Genomic DNA, 21,077 nt, shown 5'->3' on the forward strand with positions numbered 1-21,077 from the left:
GATCTTACTACACCAATTATGATAGTTGGAGACTTTAATGTTGATGTCTCACAAAACCGCTCATTCCCCGACTTCATGCTCAGCGAGTTCAATTTGTCTGAGGCAGCGTGTTCCTCGGCTGCTGACACCAGCCCATTTCAGAGGAGTGCGAAGTTAAAAAGGACTCCGCCGGTTACTACGCCATCTAAAACCGAGGCGGTGGTTGAGGAAAAGGGAGTTGAATTGGAGGAGCCTTCGATTAGCCCGCAAGCGAGAAGTCCAATTACCCACCGAGCTCCAACGTATGACACTCCGGTTATATTGGGAGTGCTTGCGGGGGGCCCGGTGGGGTCGCCCGGACACAAGGACATGGAAGACGCATGCAAGCGGGTAGATGAAGAATTAGACAGGATGCGGGATGTCATCAGAAAAATGAAACTCGCTACGAGCAGACCGAGAAATATCAGCATGGACATCAAGGATGGTATGCTTGAAATTGAAGAATCAATAGAAGTGGTGCAGGCCCTGCGAGGTTTTTGGGGTGTTGCTCTACAACGACTGGTTCGACTACAGGAGAGGACGATGGCTGAGGTAAAGAAGAGTCAAGTACTGTCGGCAACTACTCAGACCCCTTTGGTGGCCGGTGAAACCGGCGGGTATGAAGGGAGGAGGAAGAGTAGAGAAGAGAGGGCAGATGAGACAGCAGCGGAAGTTGGAAGGGATGGTTCCATCTTAAATGATTGGACGGAGGTACGGCCCAAACGAATTCGTGAGTTGAAGAAGGAAGGAGAGAGGAAGGAGGCTGGGCCGGCGAATGAAAGGGAGCCAACACCGAGGAGTAGTAAGAAGAAAAAGAGTAGGAAAAAGAAAAAGAAAAGGTCCCAGAGAGTCCGCCCAGATGCTGTGCTGATAAAGCCGGCTGAGGGAAAATCTTATGCGGAAGTGCTAAGGGAAATTCGAGAGCGGGTCAAGCCAGAGGACACCGGAACAGAGGTTAGTTGCATTAGGCAGACGAGAGCCGGTGGTATATTAGTAGAGCTAGGTAGTAACACCAGGGACAAAGCAGCTTTTGAGGCCGCGTTAAGCGCGGTTCTCCAGGACAAAGCAAGCGTTACTAATTTGGAGTCAAAAACATCAATTGAGATACGAGACCTGGATTCACTGGCGTATGAAGAGGAAATTCGGCATGCGATTGAGCAACGACTAGGTGACGATGGAAGCGATGTGAAGATCCACCTCACAAAGACCAATGCCAGAGGCCTTAAGGCCGCGATTGTACAACTTGGCGTAAAAGGGGCTGGTCAATTAGTGCGAGATGGCTTCCTTAGAGTTGGCTGGGTGCGTTGCCGGTTAAGACAAAGGGTTGTAGTTATGAGGTGCTTCAGATGTCTGGCATATGGGCACGTTTCAGTGGCGTGTAAAGGACCGGACCGCAGCAAACTCTGTTATAAATGTGGAGGGCCAGGCCACCTTGCTGCTGCTTGCTCCGCAGAAGGGTGCTGTATGTTATGCTCAGACAGGAAGCTGTCTGTAGAAGCGTGCAGGCATTTGCCGGGATCGGGAGAAAGTGCTGTGTTCCGGGAGGCGCTGGAGCAGAGCAGCAGAAAATTAAATGTAAACTTATGATGAAGATCCTTCAGGGGAACCTTCATAGAAGTAAGTTAGCAGACTCTTTGATGGATCAGCTTGTGAGTGAAAAGAATCCAGACTTGTTACTGCTTTGTGAGCAATACCGCGACCGGGATTCCGGCTGGTTTGTGGACTCACTAGGGACTGCGGCTATCTGGATCCCTGATGTGGGAAAGGTCTCGGTGGAGGCGTATGAGAGTAAAGCTGGGTATGTCTGGATAGAGAGCAGAGGTACGGCATACTTCAGCTGCTACTTTACCCCAAACGAGAGCATCCATGAATTTAGGCGAAAGCTCAATTCTCTAGAAGATGATATCCGGGTGAGAGGCGGCAGGATTTTGGTTGTGGGGGATTTAAATGCAAAGGCGGTTGAATGGGGAATGCCCGTTACGGATATGAGAGGCAGGCTCATCGTGGAAATGGCAGCTAGAACGGAGCTCGTTGTGTTGAATGAAGGAAGCACCTCCACTTTCAGGCGACCGGGGTATACGGAGACTATACCAGATATCTCCCTGGCATCTGAGGGACTTGCGGCACGTGTTCGTGGGTGGCGGGTGATCGAGGATTTCACTGGTAGTGATCATCAGTATAAGAAACTGCAAGAATAAGAAAAATTTGAGAAAATGCCGGTTTCCCATTTTTGGGAAAAATTAAAGAAACTTTAAACTTTTTATCTTTTTCAGAAAAAGAGAAAAACATTGTCAAAGTTGGGAGTTTTTCAATGTTATGCTTTTTCTTGTAGTTTTTGACAAATGAACCTTACCGGACAGTTTTAAAGTTTATGCCTGTAAGTGAACAGTGAGTAAAATACTTTATTTCATAGATTTTTATGATGTTGCTGTTCCCAACTACTACTACAGGTTCATAAACAAATCTTTTAATCTGGTCGTTCTACTAAAGAACATGAACATTTTTATTTGCTTGGAAAATGTAACAGTTGGTGGGTAAGCAACATTCAATCCGGTAGATCAGCACTCAGCACAACATCAAACAAAACACATTCTTATTGTATTTTTAAATTTTCATTTATTGCCATTCCATCGCCTTCTTTAAGTTGTACAAATATATAGATATATTTGATAACAATATTTATCATTTGAGTATTAAATAAATAACAAGTTAAATACAAAACAAAACCACAGAATTCTTTTAATAGTAACGTTTATTTCAAATATTCTCCATTTGAAAAATAATTATATTCAATATAGGTCTTTTTTTTCCTTTTTTTATTATTTTAATCTTCGTTAATTTTACAAAATTGATAAATACAATTACAATAAAATGCGCGATCTTCAAACAATCGCAGTTTCAATTATTTTATCTCAACTGACCAGTTCTGAAATTTTGGTATCATTTCTCTTTTAGGTTTATTCCTTAATGACCAATGGAAATTAGTAAATTGATGTGGGAAAACTCAATAGATTTTGATAGGCTCCTTGCGTCCAGATTTAGAATAAAAAAGTTTGTCTTTGGTATTTATTTTTTTCAAATATATTTCTTTTAATTAGAGCTCCTTTTTTTAAATCTAAACATTGTTTGTTAGTTTTGAGAAAAATATTTATCCTTCCATTTACCAAATAGTTTGCTAAAAGAGATTTCTCTTGTTTGCCGCCATAACTAAAACAAGGGAGCCAGATTCCAAAATATATTTATAAAATCTTCTTGCAAAATAAATAAATTAAAGAAAGCTCAATAATGCGGGTTCCATAAGAAGGACTTTAAGCCTTATTTAAATTGATATTATCCAAACATCTGCCATCACTATTTTACAAAAACGTTCACCAAAATCAAATTGATTGTTTATACAACCAATTTAAAAGTAGCTGTTATTATTATTATTTCTAAATGAACAACAATTTCTTATTTTTTTCACGCGCAAATTTGTTTTTACTAATTTCATAATTTGCACATCCAAATATATAATACAATCTGTACAATGTCTATATTACTTGTTCCAAATATTTTTTTATATTATTAATGATATAGGCATTCAATTATCTACGTCTAAATAGGATCTGAAAGACATCATAAAGGTTTCACCACCAAATGTTGTTGGTCATGTTAATGTGAATGAAAACCTATAAAAGGTGGACAAATAGTACTGCTCAAAACAGCGTTTATATACATATGTGTCAGCCAGCTCATCAAACGAGCCACTCAATCGTCAAACAAAAATCGCCTAACATACACCTAAATATCGATATGTAATTTATGAAGGAAATTAACTGCCTCTTTGTATCTCTCAACATTCCTTAAAAATAAATCCTCCATGACCATTGTAAAAGAATTTTAATAGTTAATTAATTATTTAATTAATAAATGGTTAGCGCTAAACTCTTTAAAATTATTTTTATTGAATTTATAGTTTATACGAAGTCCTGGCAATATCAAAACCCATTATATTAATATTATCCTCTCGGTTTTGATATTATTACAATATTATTTGATAAAGGAAGCCGTGCGAATTGCTAATTCAAATATTTTAGCTCAATAGACTAATATTTCTGTAAGTTTTGTAAGTACGTTTCTTTATGTTAATCTTAAGTTGGCCAAAGTGATTTCAATGTAGCAAAACATTAACTTTCTTGCAAAAAAAAATAAGTAGTTGAAATTGAGGAATGATTGGGATGGCTGACTTCTTTTCAATCGCAGTCCATGATGCGCAGTTAGATTTCTTTGGGTTTGGCAGTTAGAACGCGATGGGACTTCTCCACAATTAAAATCCTCATTCCAGCAAGTTCCTTGAATTACACTTGGAAGTAGAAACAAAGGAATCATACATGCTGCACGAAAAAAAAATTAATATTATTTTTATTATTATATCTTTTGAAGATGTTACCAGCAAAACTTTCCAACTTCTTAACCAAAGCGTTATCATTTCGACCTTTCCTACCATATCACCGTATCAATTCAAGTCAAATCTCATCAAGTAACTCTCCTAGTATCCAAATAACGCATGGAGGACCGGTAACGAGAGTATACAGAATTCAACAACTTCAGTAGGCCTTTTCGCTTCAGTGTGCTATACCTGCCCAATCCATACGAAATCCACCTGCAAATTACTGTACTATATTCTCGATCAACAAGCCATCTGAAGAGTCCCAATGAATCGATCAGTTTTGTCCAGTAAAAGTCAAGCCAAGTAGAGAGCACAGCAATACTTTCAATATCTAGAGAGACTCTATCGATCTCCCCCTCTCAAAAAAAAAAAAAAAAAAAAAAAAATTGAAGAATTTGTAAGCTTGTAACGAATATTTCTTTTACGATTTTTACCGTTATTTTGCAATTTAACTGCGGCCAATGTAACTAAAATAAAGCATAATATTGTAAAATGGAGATCGTATTGGATATAATTCTCTAGAACTGAAGGAAGTTTTGCTGTAATAAAGAATTAAGAAACATGTAAATTATAAGAAGAAAGAAGAAAAAAGAGGGGCGACTTCCTAAATCCATTTAGTAACTCAATTTTATTATAAATATGTAAAGGTCAATTTCTCTCAAAATTCGATAGAAATTTTATATTGAAATCCAAACTGCAGCTTTTTCTCTTCCAGCTTCAACAACGAATATTACCTACTAATATGATTATTTTTAATTCGTTTTTGAGCAGTGAAATTAAATTGTGAAGCGCAATATACTATTAAGCAGTTATATCAAATAAAGACGTTTCAATTTTTAAAAATTTTGAGAACGTGATGTATAACGAACAAGTACAAAGATTATTATTTTGCATTGTGAAACCTTCACATTATTTGATATTCCAAATAACAGTAGCAGAATGAGCACTTCATTTTGGTATGAATCCAATTGTCCCAAATATTACTATTACATTATTTTTTTAATAATAAACATTATTATTGTAGTAACATTAAAAACTAACAACTGTGTTGTTTTTTTTATTTAATATAAAAATTTATACATTTTGTAAAGAGTACCAAAACTTTTTACTCTTATGGAATTTTACAATCTACACAATAAGTTCTTTAATTTACCTGCTAAAATACTGGTATACACTCTTTAGTTTAGTACAAAAGAAGAACTATGCTAATATTTTCTCCAATTTATTTCACTCTTGTTAAAAAATATTTAGTTTTTAATTTTATTAAAAATATTTGATTTTGACAAAATATTCATTTTCAAATGAAAAACCATAAATAGGAATATATTTTTTATATAATTACGGTATAGTATATATATATATATATATATATATATATATATATACGTACTTGTACTATGTATACATAGTATATGCACATAATTAAATGTCTACAATCAATTTACAGCATGTTTTCTTATTTTACAAAATATAATATATTAGAGTGCATTATTTAACAATTGATGCGAAACGCATTGTGAAATTATTACATAACTCAGAATGTAACTAGTCAACAATACATTTACCTTACTGGTGGATCTCAGGCGTGGCCACTTCATCAAACCGCACAAAAGGGCCAGCACGAGCATTATTATAAGGTGAAGGGTAAGGGCTACTCCTGCAGAAATCTAGGCTATCCAAATTAGGTGTGGCGATTGAACAACCTGATGTTGGCCAAAAAAACCAAAAACACTTTTCTCCTTTGGAACACCTTTCTCCAGCAGAACAAACTCCCCATTATTCACACTTGTACAGATACATACTGCCTTCTCTTTTTGGAAACCAAAATACTACACTTTTTGCATTTAAATTATATTTGTCATGTATCATCAAAGTATCTGTAAATCCATAAAAAAAATTTCCTCACACCAAAGCGCAAGAAGTTATCATAACACAGAAATTCGTTGGAATAACGAATAGTGAAGAATGCAAATTTACCTGCGAAATTTGAGATATCCTCACTAGAAAAATGGAGTGAGCTAATGGTAAATTTACTGATATATTATATTGTAAATTTACAATTACACACCTCATTGAAAGGAGATTTCTGCGGGGGGGGGGGGGAATGCATGTATTAACTTCTTCATACTCTCCCGTTGAATACGGAAAAATAGAAATATTTTCCAAAACATATATTAAACTTCCATAAGCTTAGTTTTTAAGAGTTTTTGGGAAAATTGTAAAAATTAATTTCATTGTAAAAACAGACAACATTTTCGTACTTACGCCCAAGGATAAATGTAAGAATTGTAATTTAACTAGTGTAAATTGTTAAAGAGAATTGCTTGATTAAGAAATACGTAGAAAGAATATTGTATACTATTGTCCTCAAATGTAGAGGATCAATTTATACCACAGCTTTTTTTCGGATATTCCTTAATCCAAAAATATCATTTACATATTCAAAAATTATTTCAATCACAATTTTCCCAAAGAGGTGCCTGTTTTAAAACTTTTTGCATGCTTTCAATAGGTTAGGTTAGGTTTTATTTATTTAATTTTATTTTTTGGTAGCAAAGAATTCACAGATAAAATTACGAACAAAAAAGAATAGTATGTACCTAAAAGAAGAATGGCATTCTTGCATGTCAACGATAAACGTTTATGCCATGGCAAAAAACTGTTAAAAAATGAACTTTTCATTGTTTCATTGAAAGAACAGTGATACCGAGCGCTTTTTTTTATATGAAAATATTATCTAAAAGACCAAAATAGTTCTGTTAGCCCTCTTGGTAGTAGCTGTTTTCCCAGATGAACAAAGACATGAAACGAAACACAGCATTAGTAATAGGAGAAGGTATATACGAGTTCCAAAGTTTGTGCATAAGCATATTTCTCTCCTAAACTTACCCACGTAACATTGAGTACAGTTTTAAGGTACTCAATTTTGTCATGTGATTTTATTTTCACTTGTTCGTTAAGTTAATGCTACTGTCGAGTTTGTTTGCTGTTTATTACATTTTTATCCAGTTTGTCGGTCACGGATTTTAGATTCATTTCATCAAGGAATTACCAAGAATGGTCAACTTGTGCAGAGCAGGAAGCGCTTTCCGCAATGTTTCCAAGCTCAATTCGAGGCAATGGGAAAGGGATAGTGAAGCTAGACTACGATGGCCGAGAAGAAAGTGTTGTGGCCCTATTAGTTACCCTAGAGGGTATCTATCTCTCGCCCTCAATGGAATCAGCCCTGAACAGGTGTCAATAGCTCTAGCAGAAAATATCCAGGCAGGAAGATATTACCGTGGGCCGATTATTTAGCAAAAGAAAGGTGCATTGCTGAACCGGCCTTCTCCGCCATTTCCTATGGATTTGCCGCCAGATTGAGTGAACATCTTGAAGTATGATGTCAATAGAGATCAGCTGTGTAGGCTGTAGAAAAAATAATTGCGGTCTATAGCCGAGCGATGGCCTCGTAAAGCAGCAAAGAAAAAGACTGTGGCGAATTCCAAAATAGTGATTACCTGGAAGCCTACCTTTTCAGGATGGACGAACATCTACCTCTTGTGCTCCAAAGGAAGGATGGACAACAAGCACTTTGAAAATGCCTTTCCTCGAGGGGAGACGGAAAATGAAAGCGATTATGACTCAAAAGTAAACAGATGTTGGATGCATGGAACAAAATGAGAATGATCCTATATGCAGATGTTAAATAAAAAAAAAAGAAAGAATATACACCTTCAACTCAAAGAAACAACTCAAGCCACATCTTGAACCTCCAGATTGATCATCGTCTCACCTACTTCATCACATTTAAACCATTCTATATTATTAGGCAATTAATTCTTAATCCAAGCATTGATCTAATTAAGTTGGTATTTGTATTTTTAAAAAATGTAGTAGTCTGGTAAAAATAGTGGTCTAATTTTGTAGTTGACGTTAATAGTTAGTTTAATTCTTTGCGTAAGTCTTCACTTAATCCCCTTCTCACTCACAATCTTATATTTTCAACATTTTGTTAGAAATATATAAATATTTAAACAAAAGGCACATCTTTGCGGCCAAACTTCGCTAATTACCGATCAGGTGTCGTGGTCGGAGGTGGCTAAAATAATCCTGTATGGCCTTATATTATTGGGAGAGTTGCGTTTAATTGCCAAAAAAAATTGGAAACCTCTTGTCACATATTTAAGTGATCAATATCTTTCATGTAAAGGATCAAACTTATTCCTTAATTTATCAAATAATGCACTTTACTCAATTTGTGCAGCATCTACTGTGCCTTCAAAGGTGCCTCCTCAGATACAGAGAGCAGTTAATAACCTCCTGGCTAACCTGGATTGCGAGCCTGAGGAGGCACCTTTGAAGGCACAGTAGATGCTTCACAAGTTGAGTAAAGTGCATTATTTGATAAATTAAGGAATAAGTTTGATCCTTTACAGGAAAGATATTGATCACTTAAATATGTGACAAGAGGTTTCCAATTTTTTTTGGCAATTAAACGCAACTCTCCCAATAATATAAGGCCATACAGGATTATTTTAGCCACCTCCGACCACGACACCTGATCGGTAATTTACCAAATAATTATTAAACCTTCTTGTTTGTAACAGATGTAGAATTAATTTTTATCCTTTTTGTGTATGCTTGAGAACGTCTAAAGCTCTTAACATTTGATTTTTCTTAGAAAAATCACTCGGAAAACGACTTATTTCCCGATGTTAAGAAAAATACTGGCATTACCGCATTGGCAATATTTTTAGTAGAAAGGGGATGAAAAAATACATAGAAATGACTTATCGCGTGCTCTTCTTTCTCTTTGATAACAAGTTAAAAAATTGAAATATGATTAATAAAAACCAGATTTTGAAATGGCCTAGCACCTTTAATTTTGAAGATATCAAATTGCGGTTTCCGGTTTCTTTCATAACTTTTTATACTCTTTAAAACTGTGTATATGAAAATGGGGGTCAACTGCAAACCCTTACTTTTGGTCGCGCGTCAGCCGCGTATGCGCGCTGGAATCTAAAATCAAGTCACATATTCTGAAACTAGAGGTGACGGGACACAAATTTCATTTTTTGCTTAGATTAACCGTTTAAACATGAAATGCATTTGAGCCGTCTTAAAATGAACACCCTGTAGGGTAAAGTCGGGTGAGATGGCCAACAGCCGAAATTTAACCGAAATGACGTTCGACGTCGCTGCGTGACCTCTCCAGTGATGAACCTTCATGTCTGATTACAGTGACTATATTTTGGTCTGCGTCAAAGCGTTATTAATTAACTCAGAGAATAAAAACATTATCGCCTCAACAAAAAAATTTATGATAGTTGCATACTGCGTGCTGCAGCGAATGTATGTGTCGAAATTTTAGTGTTGTTTTCTACATATTAGGTAAGTACAATATACATTAATGAATCCTAACCTCTAAAACTGTCAAAAATTATGCGTTGTGTTTTGTTTATCGTGATGGACATCTCTCCCTAGCATTCGGGACAGATGCCCATCAAACAGTAGGGATAGATGGCCAATTATTTTTAGTTTTTTTATGTTATAGTTTAGCTCAGTTTCCAATTCGCTGCAGAAAAATTCCAACTCAGCGTAAAAGACAGAACACTAACCGCGGAAATTATACTGAAGAAAATTTGAGATCGTATTAACCCCACACACAAACTGTCGTCTCTGCAAGAAAACGAGCCAAGTCTTATTTAAAGTTAAGTAAAAATAAATTATTACTCTAGTGACAACTCATTAACAACTCTGATTAAAAATTTTTATAAAGTAAAAATGCTTAATATCAATAAACAACATTAATTGCTAGCATTTCAGGAATAAACAATGGTCTGAATGTAAATAATTTCCATAAAAAGAGAGTAAGAAATTGGCTCTACCAGTTAGAGGCAAAATCACATTGTCGGCTAAGCAGAAATTGAAAAATAGAAATGTTTTTCACTCATATTTAATTGTGATTTAATTATTTTATTAATCCCTCAAAATTTAAACAATGTTTAAAAAAGTGTTAAAAGTTTTAGTAGTGTTTCTTTCCTGATTACTATATTAGCGACAAGGAAAATCAAAATACCTAAGCCAAGGGTAAGCAAAGACCTGAGAGTACAAAAGAGAGTTTGGATAGTACAAAAGATTTTTGAAGAAGAAAATGGAAAGGTTTTTTTTACCCTTTTGACAGAACAAAGGCGAGTCGTGAAAATTATTTTGATCATTTTTAAAGAGTAGGCGAGGTGAAGGGCCTTGGAGGTACTAATATGGCCCACAATGAAATTAGAAAAGAACTATTATTAGCCTATTTAGGAGCAGAGAGCCTAGGAGCAGTAAACAATTTGATCATATCTAGACAGCTGGATTGTTGTGACGATTCGGATGTAGCAGGCTCAATGAAAGTTTTGTATAAGGCTGAAAAAACTATTTTTACTTCCAGAATTAAGTTCGAACAGAAGTAAAAGCATTTTTAAGCAGGATGCATTCGCTTAGTACAGTTTATAAATATGGACCTAGTTTAGGCGAGAGCTTATGGGGAAGCGAGTCTAAGTAAGCTAAAGAAAGAAGCTCGCATGTTGCGACCAGAAGGACTGGACTCCTCAGGAGAGCCAGGGACATTAGATCAGATATACCAGTTGGCCAGGGTAGGGAAAGAGTAATGGAAAAAATCAAAAGAAGAAGAAACATGTAAGATTGGAAGATCGACCAAGTTTAAATCATATGGGATAAATGCAATAATTAAATACGCCTGAAATATATTTCTTTATTTCAATCCCTACAGTTTACTTTCTAGTTCAGTAAAATATTTAAGGATAAAAAAATAATCTATTAAAATTTCCTAGTTCTGGTCTTTCGCTTATTACCTTGACTTAAGTACGAGACAGACATGCCCCTAGTTTATAAAACGAGGTGTACAATTGAAAAATGAGAAGACAGGCAAATGGCTTAATAGTTGCAACGTCTAACTTCAGCTCTGTACATCTTGTACAATTGGTAAAAACAGGATGAAAAGTATTTTGTCTCTAGATTTAAGAATATTTACAAAAATTCAACTGTTACAAAAATAGTTTCACAAAAATTGTGTGCGGCGCCACTTGAGATCCACAGACCTTTCACCTCTTCAATTAGTAAAATTTCTATATAATTCACAAATACAATTTCAACAAATTAGTAAGAGAGACAACTCTTGTTTGTTATGTAAAATTTTAAATACAAGTTCTTATTTGTAAAATACAAAGTTGCATTGTCACCATGCTTATCATTGGTATTTTCGTACAAGAATATAGAAAAGTTCAATACAATATCCAAGTTTTCAGAGATTTATTTTTATTTTCCAACAGAAATCAATCATGCTTTTAACAATTGTTTTGCGCATAATTAAGACGCATTTACCAATTTCTGTTAAATAGTTTAATAATAATTTCAAATGTATGTTATATGTACATTTATACATATATATATGTGTTTGTGTGTGTGTGTGTGTGTGTGTGTGTGTGTGTGTGTGTGTATTTATAAAGTTATGAGAGTAAGATTGTTTGAAACATGCAAAACGACACACAATTACCTGCATCTTCAATTTTATAAAAAGAAAGAAAAAAAAGCAAACTGGATATTCTTGTGAAGTGCTTTTTCTCACTAAGGACAGAGTGTTCTTACATTCACCAACGACTGCCTTAAACAAAAATAATTGCATAAAAAGAGTGCAAAATAAAAAAATGAAAAGTACAAGTAATTTGAAAACCAGCAAATTACTTGGCATGCTAATCTATTCGGACCAGCCTCTTTTCAAAACACCCACCACTCAATATTTTACATATACAACTATCTCTAATTCAGAATCCTTAAAGTAGATCCACAAGTTATAAAAATATTTAGTATCATCTAAGCAAAATTCCCTCTGAGTATTTATTTCTATTTTACAATATTCACACACAAATACAATTTTATATTGTGAGTGGTCACAGCAATTATTATTATTTAAATAACTATCCCTAAATAATTAATTACAATTATTATATACCAGTTATCTAGTACCAACTCCTTTGTTGTTTACAGTTCTGCGTAAATAAAGGAAAATATAAATTAATTGTTAATTGCATACGTATATATTCAACAATATACACAGGTGTTGTAAGAAATAAAAATTTAAAAAATCCTCAATCCCATAATAAATTCCCATTCACCGACTAGATTATGATATTGAATTATTATTATAAATCAATTTACTTATATATAAATCTCCCTGAAGTTCATTCAAAATTCAAAAGTTTTGATATTACAGAAATCTAAAGGATTTTTATTTTTTAAATAAACAGCCAAACCAATAGACAGTTAAATATTTATTACACGGTAAAAAATATTATAATTTATCTTCTATATTCGAAATGAAAGCGCCAGGTTCGAAATAGTTAACATATTTTGTAAACAACAAAATTACTTAAAATTAGTTAGTAATTGAAACGATCAATCTAATTTAAAGAATTTCAAGCCAAGTTTATAACACTGTTGTTTACTTGTAGTGTATCAACTAGACTCGCAACAATTAATACATAATACAAATTTTAAAAAACAATAAAAATTCATTCTGTTTGTATTACAACAAATTCACATAAAATAATTAAAAATAGTTATATATGAGTATTTGTTTGCATATTGAATACATGTAAATATCACACACGCTAGGTCGATCACGATGTCAGAAGGGCACTAAGTTGTCAATACAGCATTTGTTTAACGCATTGTACTTGTAATGTACAATTACAATAATAATATTATGTAATCCCTAAAAATAATTACAAATATTACGTTCATATTATATATTTAACAATTTTTACTTTTAGTTTCAGTTAAAAAAATCTGTTAAAGAAACTATTCATAGATTCACATTGGAACCAAATAAGCTTAAATAACTTTCAAGGCGCCTCTATTACTGTTTATTTCCTCAAAAACTTAGCCTAAAAAATGGAAATTAGCTGTAAGAGAGTGGGCACTGAGTTACTGCTTGGTTGACAAAAACAGGGCAGTTGGTCTGATAAATAACCAACAAAAAGATAAAGAAAAAAGAAGTTATTTTTAAAAAATCCAAGAATATAATAAATACACACATAATCTATTCTGTCTTGAAGAACCTACTATTGGAATGATGGTGATTTAATAATTTTTTTAAATTCCTGCAGCAGCAGGAGCGCCAAGTTTCATACAATTACTAATTCAAAAATAATAATGATTATGTCTAATTTAGTTTTTATTTTAGAAAATTCAAAAATATTGTACATTGATTTACCTTTTCAACGTTTTCTTCGTATAAAAAGACGTTGGAATTTGAATATTTCTCTAAGACTTTTAAAGCTGTCAGTTACCAAATCCATTTTTTTTTTTTTTTTTTTTTTTAATTACACATAGTTTTATAATTTACTGTTCAAACAATTCTTTAAACAAGGCTTTTATTATATTCAGTTTGAACAGTGTAACAATAACTAAATTCAATCCACAGGAATGCACATTCAGTAAATGGAACGCCAGAAAGAGCTTAATCTTTACACAGAGAGAATGGTCGACACGAGCGCCACATATTTATGATTAGAAAGAAATTTGAATATTTGTGTGAGGGGGGGGAGGTCAGCGAGAGAACACAGCCTAATTCTCTCCACAGAATAAATCTTCACAAATTTATTATTATTTTATTTAGTGCTACCTAATTTGGAAGCATCATAAACTTATTTATTTATACAATAGCGTAACAATATTTTTAAATGTTTTGTAAATTTATTTTAAAAATTTAAGTAGGTACTTTATTAAAAAAAAAATATATATATATATACATGAAAAAGTAAAAGGAAAAGACAATTTGGAAAGTTAAAATAAATTTTAAGAAGTAAATTATTGAAATAATTTTTTTAAAGAAATTGTTATTAGTTTCTTTCCTTAAACAATGTCATTGGGAAATCTCAAAAAAATAAAAAGTTGAGCCAGTCGAGTAATCGGTTGGACCGTGGGATACCCTGTATCTAATTTGCTAGTTGCAGGACAACCGCAAAGAAAATAATGTTTTATTTTTATATTTGAGAGGTTGTGCAGCTCTTTAGGAACAGAATCACTTGCCCAGACAAACCTCTCAATAAACTGATTATATTCCAAAACCTATATACTAAGACCAACCTTGAAGTAAAACCTCATTACTCTTTTAAAACGAATATAAAAGAGTCAATTTAGGTTTTATTGTTAATGCAATAATTTGTTCAAAGAGCATTATAAAAAAAGAGCTGTGGTGCCTAGACTCCTGTATTGTTCGATATATAAGATACATTGGTGTCTTGACTGAGTTGGCGTCTGGTCGAGGAGTTGTTATTGTTATTATTGTTTGTCACGTAATACGAAGATTTCCGCAGGCTAGTAGAGGAGGAGTTCGCCCTGACCACTGTGTCGTAATACCTGAGCGTACCGCAGCATTTTCTACTTTTTAAAATGGCCGCAAAACCACGCCTATATTTATTATTGAAAAAAGCGTAGAGAATTGGATTAATACAAGAGTTGGAGGCACCTAGCCACTGGGCCACCGGGGTCGCCATGGGCAGCATATCCTCCTCCCAACCGCTGATCTCACCACCCAACTTGATCCGCGCGAATATTAAATAAAGGGGCAACCAGGATAACACGAAGAGAATTACAACTACCACCAACATCTTTACTACTTTCACTTTGCTCTTCTGTTGCATTCGTTCCATTTGTGCATCTTTGGAATCGCTAGGTATATGCCTTTTACAAACTTTAATCCAGATAAGTACATAGCACATGGATATCAGTATCATTGGCAGAATGTAGCAAAATAGTAAATTTGCAATTAGGAAGTACAACGAACCATTTAGGTATTCAGGCCACACTTCTGAACATACTTTAACCTCAGGATTGTCGGTGAATATTACCACCAAGTCGAAAAACAAGGCCCACGGAATGGTGGTTGTTAGGGCAACAACCCAGATGACGAGGATCATCAGTCGTGCACGCCTCGTCGTGATCTGACACTTCAGCGGCCACCAGATCGCCAGAAACCTGCAGACAAAAACACTCCATATTAATTCAATCACAAGCAAGAATGTTTTAAAAATTCTTTGCTCCTGCTATTAATATATTGCCATTTAAATACTCTTTAATAGTTTTTTTCTCCAAAAGAGACGACATAAGTATCTTTCAGCTTCCAACACCTTATTCAGCAAGACTGGCTGGTACTTCGGTATGCCAAGTTTTTCTCTTTTTTTCTTATTATTCTAGACGACGAGAGAAAGTGACTTATAACTTATTTTATTAATGTGGACAAAACCTCAATATTTCTGTGAAATGTGCAACCCATTATTTATGAATTATTTGCTTACAGCTTTATTGTTTGGTCTGTACCTAAAAGGCTATTTAATCTATTAAGCTATTTAATCTATCAATTATTATTTGAAGAACGCAATCTTGGTGCTGCACATACTAAATAGACTAAACATAAAGAACATTAATCTAACGGGATTAAAATACATTTACCTACATAAAATATTTCAACACCATGTAGTAATAACAATAATATCTGGAATTACAAAATTAATGGTAGATGGATTGAGAGGAAGTAACACTACCGGAACTACTGGTACTACCTTTAAGAGAGGGAGAGGGTAGAAAAAGAACTCTTTGTGAAATTTGTGGCAAGATTGATGCGTAATGCTACACTCATAACTCTTCGGGAAATTTAAGGATTTCGCGTGATGCTATGAAAGGTCAATTCTAGTTGTACCATTATCCCCGGCCTTAATAGTAGTTTTCAACATCTTTGTTTTGCCTAAACCCTTTCGTTGCTCTCTTCAACAACGCTCTCCTGTGGTCTCACTGCATTCATCTTAATATCAGACACAATACCACCCTTAAGTTCAGAACTTAACCTACCTCAGACCCTATGTGTAGTGTGTAAATGTATTGCGGTGTTACAGTGTATGTAGCTCATGTTCATGTTGCTAGGCTGGGATACCCACAAGGACGCCAAGTACCCTGAAGAAGTGGCTAATCCACTTCCCCCTACGGACCATAAGTGGGATCACAATTTCTTTTTCTTAAATACATAGTTGAAGCCAAATCAATAAATAAAAAAAGTACAGTATATAAACATAATTAAGGCAATATACAGGAGCAACAAGAAAAGATTGGTATGGATAAAAGAGAAGCCCTTATTTTAATATCCAAAGAGAGGTAAAGTAGAGAAGTCCGCTCTTTCCGTCTCTCTTCTCTTCGTCCTGTAGAAGATATGCAAAACACTAAATTTGCACCAGAGTTATATGCTCCACCCACTTTTTTTTTTAACGGCGGGAAATTTCGAAAAAATAAAAAACACGTAGTTAATCATTTTTAGTCTAGTTTATTTTCAGTGATTGACCCATTTTTTTAAACCCTTGTATCTCGAGATACAGCATCCAACTTTTGTTTTTCAAATGGAACGTTATATTTTTTGTTGCATATTTTTGTAGTATTTGATCTCCTAAAAACAAGAAAAAAATTTTTTTTGAAATCGGTTAGGTTTTTCAAAAGTTATGGGTATTTAAAATATGAAAAACTTTCAGTTTACTGTCAAAATTACGTTATTTTTTTTAAAGAATCTATTCAAACTGGGCACAATCAACGGATAGGTAAGCCAAAACTCTGGACTCCCACGCTTTGCTTGTAGCAGCACTTATGGTAGCGAAGTTAAGATCTAGGCAGGCTAGAGTAATTCGACGTTACAGATCATCGACTGAAGCCACGGGATTAAGGATACTTTACACTTTATTTTTTTAGGTATCCCCACTATAGTCCATTTGGGTCAAGTCCGGAGATCGAGGTGGCCATTGGATGGGACAATGAGTCCTTACGCACTTTTAATGGAAATTTTTGCCCAGCTAACCTCGAACCACTCTCGCCGGGCAACCATCTTGTTGAAAATACATATCTATCCGACGTTGTAGATGAACATCTTCAAGCGGAACTGGCAAAATGTCTCTGAAATAAAAGTTGGATACCTTTCACCAGTTAAGTTCTCTCTGTAGAAGTATGGGCCGATTAGTTGATTTCCTATAACGTCGAATACTTCTAGCCTGCCTAGATCTTGACTTCGCTACCATAAGTGCTGCTACAAGCAAAGCGTGGGAGTCCAGAGTTTTGGCTTACCTATCCGTTGGTTGTGCCCAGTTTGAATAGATTCTTTAAAAAAAATAACGTAATTTTGACAGTAAACTGAAATTTGTTTTCATATTTTAAATACCCATAACTTTTGAAAAACCTAACCGATTTCTAAAAACTTTTTTTTCTTGTTTTTAGGAGATCAAATACTACAAAAATATGCAACAAAAAATACAACGTTCCATTTGAAAAACAACAGTTGGATGCTGTATCTCGAGATACAAGGGTTTAAAAAAATGGGTCAATCACTGAAAATAAACTAGACTAAAAATGATTAAATACGTGTTTTTTATTTTTTCGAAATTTCCCGCCGTTAAAAAAAAAAGTGGGTGAAGCATATAACTTTGGTCACCCTGTATAAGGGGCGGCTGTTAGTGTAATTTTTACGAAGTGTGAATTTTTAAGTGAAAGAACCCCAGTTTGAATCCCTCGTTTAGCTAGTTTTTTATTGGTAAGGCAAAAATGACCTACACAGTCAGACCCGATAAAGGCATTCAGAATAGAATTGTGTGGCTGCCTCCAATAAAGTCCCGCTCATCCGAATGATAAATGCACTCTGTTACATTTCCAACTTCACTTTTCTCAAGATCCCATGGATTAACGAGTTAAACGATTCCCGTTTCTGAAATGTTCGATAAAATACTTGTATACTGAATTATGCGGCTGGTATTTCTCTTCAAGCCTAACTTAGTGTCACAGACTCTTTAATCCATGGGATATAGTTCATCCCATTTATTAGTTTTATATATTTGTGCAGAAGTAGATTACGTTGGATGTCTAATTAAATCATTTTCCGAAGCCTCCACGGTTCATTTTCCACAATGCACACAATTTTGGTCAAAAACTAGGTACTTTACACGTGCTCATAATTCAGAGAAATTAGAGAAAATCCCCATTCACCATTCATAGCGCGTAAGAAGCATTCAAATTTCTTATCTCCTGATTGGTCAGAGGTGATAGAAGTGAGCGGAAAGAGGCTGTTCATCTACAAAAGACAAATAAAAGTTGTGATGCAGTTGCAGACTGTGCGGAGCGGACTCGTCCGTTAGGTCCAGCTGCTACAGGAATGCTGATGCCGGTCTAAATTGAACTCCCGTGAGAGAGAGGGGGCCTGACTGCCACATACCAGGATTTGTTGTAGTAGTTTCAGAGAGGAGTCCGCAGTGAAAGGAGGGGACAGAAGCCGTTGAACTGTTGGATGTCTGACCGGGCAGAACCAGTTGCAATGAACAATGAGGAGTTCAGCGTCTCTGGCAACCTGGGCCTCCTTTTCCAACTGGAAAACTTCCAATATAAATAGCAAAATTATCTCAACTTAAAAATTATTTTGTTGAAACCAATTCTTACAGCAAAATTCAAATTAACACACTTCCATAAAACTTGTACTCCAATCATTGTCTTGATATCCTTCCGGCAAGCAGTTTTCACCGGAAACAATTTAATATTTCAAAAAGCTTCATAATCTGAAAAAGCCATTGGCATTCTCAATTAATTGTATGGAGCATAAGGTTGCGGGCTGAACTTTGCAATAGATCCTGGTACAAATTAGTATAATAACTTGGTTTTATGTTGACTATTTTAACAACCATTTCACTCTCTTTCTGCTCAATGTTCATCTAAAATTTTCAAAGTTGGGTTTTCACCGCAAATTTCTGTTTTAAGACCTTCTGAGAGAGAGATATTTTTAAAAAAGTAGTGCACCATCTTTGACGTCAGCCATTAGACTTATTTTTCAATGTTCCTCGAGAGCCAAAACATATTTCCTGCTGACAACCTGTCACAATTTCCTTCCAACAAAAAGGATACATTGTTGACAGCGCCATGCCGATGCGATGGAAATGTGCCTGCAGGCAATCATGGCTAACTAAAAGACGGAAAAGAACACAAATAACCTTAGAGGAATATGGCCATCCTTTGAACATAATCCGAATACCTAGCTCACTGTGCTGAAAATGTACGGTTTCATTCGACTCGTATTCTCTAATGAAGTGAAGCGCCACTTCTTTTTTATTTTATTCTTCTTTTTCCAGCCGATCGACTTCCTCATTTTACTCTAATGCTGCAATGGACCGCCGGTGACCACTGTAGGTCCCTTGCCATCAGTTTGTTATAAACATGTGATACTCCAGCAGCTACTACCTCTTGTTCTCTAGCTTGCCATGCTTGACAGACAGCAAAGATGACTAATTGGGCCCTAACCTCCCGCTCAACCTGTCTAAACGTCAGGTTAGGTTAGATTAGGTTAATTGTCCTCTTTTCCTGTTTAAAATCAACGCGGCTATAGAAGTCGGGCGAGAGGTGCTTGTGATAACTCTGACGACCTGGTATTGCACCACTTCCAATTTCCTAAGACACGCCCAACAATCACTAGCAAGCAGTTAAAACCCTTATTATTGAATAAGGTTAATTATGACCCTTGCTATTGAGCAGGTCATAGATATGTCTTGAACTCTAATTTCAGTACTTTCATGGACACTCATTTGAATCACCTTTTTATTTTTAATAAGATGATCTATTGCTAGAAAACTATCTCTGGGTCGATGTGTTAATAAAATATCTCAAAAATAAACAAATTACTTCGAACTGTCTAATTTAATGTCACAAAATAAATAGTACTATTCAATCTGTGCAGCCCCAAATAAACAAGAAAACTTATTTTCAATGGTTTTCTGATTATTTTTTAACTTTAGGCGGTAGAAAAAAAATTAATCGCTTTCCATAACTGCATATCCAAACTCGCCATTAATTTTTACTAAAGAAAAAATATCCTGCATTTCAGAAAAGGGGATTTTCTTAAATTTATTTAATTAGTTACATTATTATTATCATTTCAATTTCTCTTTTTTGCTTAGATCCTTAATTTTATTTAAAAAAAAAAAAACTATCCTCATGCACATTTTACTGCTTTAAGACTTTTATCCTAAATTTTGAAAATTAGTTTATGCATAATGTTAGCTTGTTTAGAATGGATCAATAAATGATTTCACCGTTTTTAGACCATAAACCTACTATATATAAAGTTTGCCACATGAAATGTATGACGTCATTCACTTTGCAATCTTATCGCTATAGCGGTTAGCTAGTAATAGTAGAATGGCGGCCGCACTCTGGACTACAACTTGCTATTAAGCGCAGTTTGCTTGAGGTTGAGACTTGGTAACAAGACACGCCACCCGCCTGAGTTCTCCGCGGCACGCTAACTTCATCGATGACCTCACACAGCGCCTATCTACTCAATACAATAATTTATTATAAATAACTAAATAATTGCCAAATTTTAAATAAACAAAATATACGTATCAGCTACATTCACCGCACTTAGTGCAGTTGAGATAATTAACTTTTCTTGCGACTTACCTCCGACTTCATTTTGATACATGTTCACTTTTATCGTTAAAATAGAATCGTAGAAGTAAGGGTAACCTCACAGAAGCCCAAAACCGACAAAAATAATATTCACTACACTTTTGAT

General features: G+C 34.8%; 2 protein-coding genes across 2 annotated transcripts; one reads left to right on the forward strand and one right to left on the reverse strand.

Moving 5' to 3' along the window:
- Nucleotides 1-1,655: 1,655 nt before the first annotated feature.
- Nucleotides 1,656-2,216, forward strand: LOC141448478 (uncharacterized). The gene has a single exon (XM_074116846.1). The coding sequence runs from the start codon at nucleotides 1,656-1,658 to the stop codon at nucleotides 2,214-2,216; it is 561 nt and encodes a 186-aa protein (XP_073972947.1).
- Nucleotides 2,217-13,790: 11,574 nt separating this feature from the next.
- LOC141448479 (neuropeptide SIFamide receptor-like) lies at nucleotides 13,791-20,974 on the reverse strand. The gene is made up of 2 exons (XM_074116847.1): nucleotides 20,963-20,974; nucleotides 13,791-15,540 (listed from the first exon to the last, which is right to left on the reverse strand). Exons 1-2 carry the CDS (start codon nucleotides 20,972-20,974, stop codon nucleotides 14,695-14,697), a joined length of 858 nt encoding a protein of 285 aa, XP_073972948.1. The 3' UTR covers nucleotides 13,791-14,694.
- Between the last annotated feature and the right edge of the window lie 103 nt (nucleotides 20,975-21,077).

The sequence above is a fragment of the Rhodnius prolixus genome, unplaced genomic scaffold (genome assembly GCF_049639745.1).
Source record: "Rhodnius prolixus isolate KJV_2025 unplaced genomic scaffold, Rpr scaffold_43, whole genome shotgun sequence".
Classification (NCBI taxonomy): domain Eukaryota; kingdom Metazoa; phylum Arthropoda; class Insecta; order Hemiptera; family Reduviidae; genus Rhodnius; species Rhodnius prolixus.